Raw genomic sequence first — 6,524 nt, 5'->3', positions numbered from 1 at the left:
GGGGCACGGTTTTCCGGGTTTATACGAGACGGAGGGGTCCTCCTTGGCCCAAAAAGTTTGAGAAGCCCTGCTTTCGGCCATGTGCGATCCAAACTAGGTTCCTTTTGTAAGACTGGGTTAGCTGAGATCAGTCTGACATATTTCTCATTACCTCAATTACTGTGACTTGCAGCTATGCCATCAAATGAGCATTGAAGTGACAGCTCTTTGTGAAAACTTTGTTTAATACACACTAATAATAATAATAATAAATTTGATTTCTAAGCGCCTTTCAAAACCCTCAAGGTCACTTTACAGTTACAGGATGTGTGTGTGTGTGTGTGTGTGTGTATATATATATATATATATATATATATATATATATATATATATATATATATATATATATATATATATATATATATATATATATACAGTAAAGTCTCGTTATATCGATATCGGATATATCGATAGTCCCGGTTATATCGATATTTTTTCAGACTCCCTTGAATATCGATATAACGAGACTTTACTGTATATGTGTGTGTGTATATATATATATATATATATATATATACATATGTGTGTGTGTGTGTGTGCGTGCTGAAAAGCACTAAGATGAAAACTAAATTTATGAATCGATAATTGTAATTTCTCAATGAAAATAGTTTTTTTTTTTTTTTAAATAACTCAACTGTCTATGTTAGCAGAACAAATTTGGTGGATGGTAGTTACTTTTTTTGTCCTGTCTGTTTCCTATAATGAATGCACAAATTATACCTCATAGTGGAATTATGTGACTATTAGATGTCATCGCTCTTGGAACATTGTTCTTCTGTTGCCCAAAATCTCTTGAGAAAAGGCACATTTCACAATTGAAAATCCCACAGCATATCCGACTGAAATAATGACTCTCTCAATGTATACACCAAAACAATAATTATGATTCTAAAGCAATATTTGTCAATTACTCAATGTTATAATCAGAATATTTGGGTTCTAAAAAAATTGATCAGTGCAGACTTGTTTTGTTGTATGAAGGGCACTTTCTGCCACCTTGGAAACGCATTGAATTGTTTTATGTTGTTGCCATTAATGGTTGAGCAAATATCTGTTGAATTTCTAGATTATTTCGGGGATTTGGTGAACTAACCAACATTGTGTAAAAAGTGACTTTACCAAATTTGTACTGTCATCTCCAATGAAAGGTTTTTATTTTCTCAAGTTACAGTTCAAACTAACAAAATATAAGCAGATCATTTTCCTACAAAAAAAAATGTATACAGTATGAAAGTAGCCCAAAATTGGCAAGCATTTTCCCACCACACAACATGTGCATCCGGTTAAGGAGACTTCTTCTCTGGTGATCACTGGAATGTGTGTCCATCTTTCTACTTGTGGGGTTGCCTTTATAAAGGCTTGAAATCTTGGGACAAAACCAACGACCCAAAAAAAAAAAAAAAACATATCGTGGAAGTATCAGACGTGTGGATCTTTTTTCACAGTTGGGGCAGCTTGTCGACAGGTGTGTCGAATTTGAAGTCCGGAGGGAAAAGTTCTGCGGCGCGAGGGTAGATGAGCCTGTAGGACTGTCGGATGGTCACATCTGCGACGCCGGCGATGTCCCCGATTTCTGTCGTGAAGCATGAAAAAAAAAACTAAGTGGAAAAAAAATATATTATACAGTGATACCTTGGCTTACGAACTCAATTGGTTCCCAGACAGTGTGTCAGGTGGAAAGTGTGTATCCCAAAAATTAATTTCCCATAGGAAACCATTAAAATGAGAATAATCCGTTCCCAGGTCCCCATCAAACATAATTTTCTACTTTCTAATTTTCTAAGCCTTAAAACTGCACAAAATATACCTTATTTTATGTATAATAAATGTGCTATGGTATTATAATTAAAGAAATAAGCTGTACTGTAGAATAAATAATGGTTTTATTTACCTTTGTGATTGTTGTTGATGGCTTGATGGAATGGAGTGGCCGGTTTCATCAGCATTAAACACTTGATGAGGAACATAGCCTTCTTTTCACCATCTTGAGGAATGATCCCTTGTAGGTAGGTGCTTTCTCTGTGATAATTTTACCTAGTTCCTCATCAATTGTGTTGTTTATCTGGGTTGATAGCTTTGTGCATCAAGTGTACAGATGGCTTGTGCGGGTTGTTTGTGGAGCCTGATTGATGGAATATTTTAACGTTCCACTCGACACTCTGCCTTTGAACTATCAAAGTTGAAACGAGTCCAAATTTCACTGTTTTCTATCCATTTTTCACTCTCTCACTGTCATCTGCCTGTCTCTTTAATGTTTAAACCACCTCCCCTCACTGCTGCGTTCTTGACCAATCACGTGGCTTTAACCGAAGGCTGGGGGCGGGAAATAGAGGACAAAAACTGTCCGCTGTCATTTTGTTGTTAGAAGAATGGGCTCGTTCACGAAAGACACATCACTCATTGAGTCAGCTCTGTGTAAGAAAAAAAGTTTGTATGCCAAGGTAAAATGTTCATAAATGTAATGTTCGTAAACCGAAAAGTTCGTAAGCCAAGGGGTTCGTAAGGTATCACTGTATTCTGACATCTAGTGTAGGAGCATGTCATTGTTTTTCCTGTCACCAAATTTTCTTGCCATTGACAAATGAACAAAGATATTTTGTGGTGAATGTTACTGTTGCCAAATGCGGTGAAACCGACTGGATCAATTGGCTCAGCTTGCGTCACCTTTCTGCGTCTTCTTCTCAGCAGAGGCCTGCGAGGCCATGTAGATGGCGGCGGCGGCCACCGAGATGGGACTCCTGCCGGGCACCAGGTCCAGCTCGACGGCCTTCATGGCAATATAAGTGGCGGCCATCTGCACCTGCTTGGGCAGCCCCAAATTGGAGCAAAAGCGGGACATGAAGTCTCCGGTGGTGATGAGGTCCACGCTGGTCTCCAGGGCCTTCAGGATCAGCTTAAAACAGCGGCCGATCTCCTTTTTGGAGATGCGGGACACGGCGCAGATCTCTGTGGAGGTACACAAAATCAAACTATGACAGTATCGCGTTCATATTTGCTTGAGCTGTCGATGAAAAGGTTTCTTCAGAAGTCATCTGTACTTTTTTGAAGATGTCTGACGTTTCACTTGTCATCCGAGAAGCTTCGTCAGCGAACTACAATTTGCTGATAGCTCTATTTACAACAGAATTCTTAGATTGTTACCATGTAGGCTTAGTCATTCTGATGGAGTGATACCAGGGCGAATGGGGCAATCGGGGCCAGTCATAGACCATAATCCCCAAACTTAGAGCAGGGACCTATCAAAGCAAAGGTCTGGCACCGGCACCTCTGGACATTCGGGATATATATCTAGGGCCAGAGCTACCAGCAAATTTTAGTTCGCTGACGAAGCTTCTCGGATGACAAGTGAAGCGTCCGACACCTTCAAACAAGTACAGATGACGGCTGAAGAAACCTTTTCATCGATGGACCACTCCTGCACGACTGAGAGCTTACACAGACGTATTGCTTGAGCCGTGTTCTCAAAATTGAAGCAGGTAGTCAAAAACGACGCCTGACCTTTAAATGTTCTGGGGACACCTTCTTGTCTGCAGGCGATGTAGAGGCAGGCTGACGCGATGGCATCGTTCGCTCGCCCCTTCAGGCTCTTCTGTTCATAAACTTGCTTGAATAGGTTGTTGGTTCTGTCCTATGGGGCGAAACGCATGGCTACAATGTAGACCAAAAGAGAAGCGGTCCATCGCACCTCAAAAAAATACAATAAAATAAAAAAAGGATAAGCGGTCCACTTACTATAATGTTTCTTGGCAGGTTAATGCGATCCGCCATGGTTGTGATCTCTTTGAAGGCGTTGAGCATGGCGCGGTCCGAGCTGCTCATGGTGCGGCGGTTCTGGTACTTAGAGTTGCCAAATTCGTCAAAACTAGCGGCGCCCGTTCCCTGCGGTGACAAGAAAGCATTTTGATTGTTCGTGTAGCACTTCCAGAACCAAAGAGAATTGTGGCGTCAGATTTAAGAGGAAAAAAAATGGGAGTGGGGACATTTTACAGAGTAACTACCATGTTAAAAAAAGTTAATTATAAAAACTGATATTTTGTCAGGGTGAAAAGAGCTCATTTTCAAGTCAACCTTGCTGATCATGGTGGTGAGGTCTCCTCCATTCAGTAGCGGGTTCTGGGCGTCTCCCACTCTGGATGGATCTTTGAGAGCCTTCTCGTTGGAAAACGTCCTCCATTCGGAGCCAACGTCGATCACACGATCACCTTAGGGGGAAAAAAAAAGAGGACATTTAGAACTAGGACAGAAACTCTAAAGGATGACACACACAGATAGAGGCCATTGCATCAGTATCGTCTCCCTCTGGGTTTACGTCCGTGTGCTCAGGAGACTCATTAAAGAGAGCTCCCTTCTGCTGCAGCTCTAACTGGGAGGTTGCATCACAGACTGCCTTGTGTATGTGACAACTGGGCTGGAGCAATAAGTCACCTTCAGATTACAGTTTAGTGTGAGTTATTCAAAAGGCTGACGGTGTGGCGGTTCATATCAATTGCCCAAATACTTGCTTGAGTAATATCTGCACCGACTGGGACGAATACTATTGTTTGGGAAAAGGCCAGTGATTTTCAATCACGGACCTTTTGCAAAATGAACGTGTGCAGTTATGCTTACCTACGACCAGGCCACACTCGGGGCAAATCATATCCCCTGCTCTGTAGTCCTCCACCAGGATTGCATCGGGGTGGTTGGGACATTGAACTCTGGGAAGGGTCGACCCATCTCCACTGTGAAAGCAAAAAGAATGAACGGAAAGAGGCCAAAATATGACTCAATGAGCTTGGTCGTGCTTTACAAAGGCCCATTCACTGAAGATAGTCGTAAATACGCGAGTCAATCGAGGATCAGGAAGTTGGGGAAAAAAACATCACTCGATCACCGAGTCGATCGGAAGATGGAGCTGGATATCTAAATATCGACAACACATTAGTAGTTTAGTTCGCTTACTGTAACTGAAAGAGGCGATCATTGATTTGAGGCGTGCCAACATGTTTAATCATCGTTAAGGACAATAAGTGTTTCCGGGAAAAAAAGTTTGACACCCCGAATCTAAATGCAAAACAAAAAAAAAACTGAATGAATGTGATGACACATCAGATGCTGGGCTAGCTACATTACACAGCTAGCCAGCTGGTATTATATAGTACGGAGGGTGAATTACAGTATAACATCAGTGACGATTTATAGTCAATAATTTGTTTACGATTTCAAACTGAAAGCCAAATGAAAAAAATGCGTGTGGGCATTGTCACCGGCGAGCGAGCGCGCAATGCTAACTAACAAGATGCTACTTCATCGAAGGTGATTAAAAGTGCAGTTATGTCGTGTATTTCTATTCTGTAGCTTTAAATCGCCCGCGTGTCACAAACAATTGTAGTAATGTCATCGAGTTTTTTTTTTGTGACAAATAACGAGCGCCATACTCACCGGCTTGTCGACGCCATAGCACAAGTATAGGTGTCAAAGAAACAAACTGCTTGGAGCGTATGTACTGGTATTTATAGATTTTAGATCACGTGGCATAGGTCGTACGGCAAGTCCAAGAGCACAAATTGGGTGATATAAATAATATGATCGACTATTTTATTGCTCCAATATACACAGCAGGCTCGTTTTCTATGATGATCAGAGTGATGGGATGAAAAACATAACACCAAAACAGAAATGTATATCACAAATAGTAAAATATAAAGAAAATAAACTTGAAATTAAATAAACGACATGTTACATGATACATGTTAAATTTCATAAATTATAAATGGGGAGATTTTTTTGTACTCGCGACTTGTGGAGCGTCTTCAAATAATGTGAGCGTTACAAAAATGTAAATTAGAAGTAAATAAAACACAAAAAATGCTTTCGTTGTTTATCTATACATTCAATACGTCTGTGTAAGCTCTCAGTCGTACAGGAGTGGTCCATCGATGAGAAGGTTTCTTCAGCCGTCATCTGTACAAAAGTGAAGATTTCGGACGTTTCGCCTCCTATCCAAGAGGCTTCGTCAGTGAACTAAAGTCTGACTGGTCGTATCGGCCCCATTTATATATCCCTAATGTCCAGACCTGGTGGCGCCGGACACAGCTATGATAGGTCCCTACTCTCAGGTTGGGGGGGGGCGCGGGACCCCTCCCTGTGGCCCCACTGATTGTTCCTACATTCCTGACTAACGACTGGCCTATTACCCCCACTCCCCCCGGTATCACCTCATCAGCATAACGACCCTCATCAGCATTGCGAAAGTTGCCTAACCTGTTTTGCCTGAGCAGGCTATTGTATGAACGATCCAAATTGAACCTCACACCACCAGACCGGTTTAATGAAGGATTTTGTTGTTTTATAAGAATCGCCTCTTTTACCCCCCTTTCAAACCATCTATGTTCTTTCGCTAAGATTTTAACCTCATTGTCGTCAAATGAGTGGTTGCTAGCTTTTAGGTGCAAATGTACTGCCGATTGAGGCCCACTAGTATTATCCCTGCGATGTTGATAAAG

At 41.5% G+C, this 6,524-nt stretch overlaps 1 protein-coding gene across 1 annotated transcript; it reads right to left on the bottom strand.

The window, feature by feature from the left end:
• Window positions 1-1,089: 1,089 nt before the first annotated feature.
• gtf2b (general transcription factor IIB) lies at window positions 1,090-5,524 on the bottom strand. Its single transcript, XM_089008069.1, has 7 exons — window positions 5,461-5,524; window positions 4,648-4,760; window positions 4,108-4,241; window positions 3,772-3,918; window positions 3,538-3,667; window positions 2,704-2,985; window positions 1,090-1,612 (listed from the first exon to the last, which is right to left on the bottom strand). Exons 1-7 carry the CDS (start codon window positions 5,475-5,477, stop codon window positions 1,479-1,481), a joined length of 957 nt encoding a protein of 318 aa, XP_088864195.1. The 5' UTR covers window positions 5,478-5,524; the 3' UTR covers window positions 1,090-1,478.
• Between the last annotated feature and the right edge of the window lie 1,000 nt (window positions 5,525-6,524).

This window comes from Hippocampus bargibanti, linkage group LG11 (assembly GCF_051943395.1).
Source record: "Hippocampus bargibanti isolate YZ-2025 linkage group LG11, ASM5194339v1, whole genome shotgun sequence".
NCBI classification, from domain to species: Eukaryota; Metazoa; Chordata; class Actinopteri; order Syngnathiformes; family Syngnathidae; genus Hippocampus; species Hippocampus bargibanti.
The sequence above is the reverse complement of the archived record's forward strand: the minus strand, read 5'-3'. Positions and strand labels throughout refer to the sequence as shown.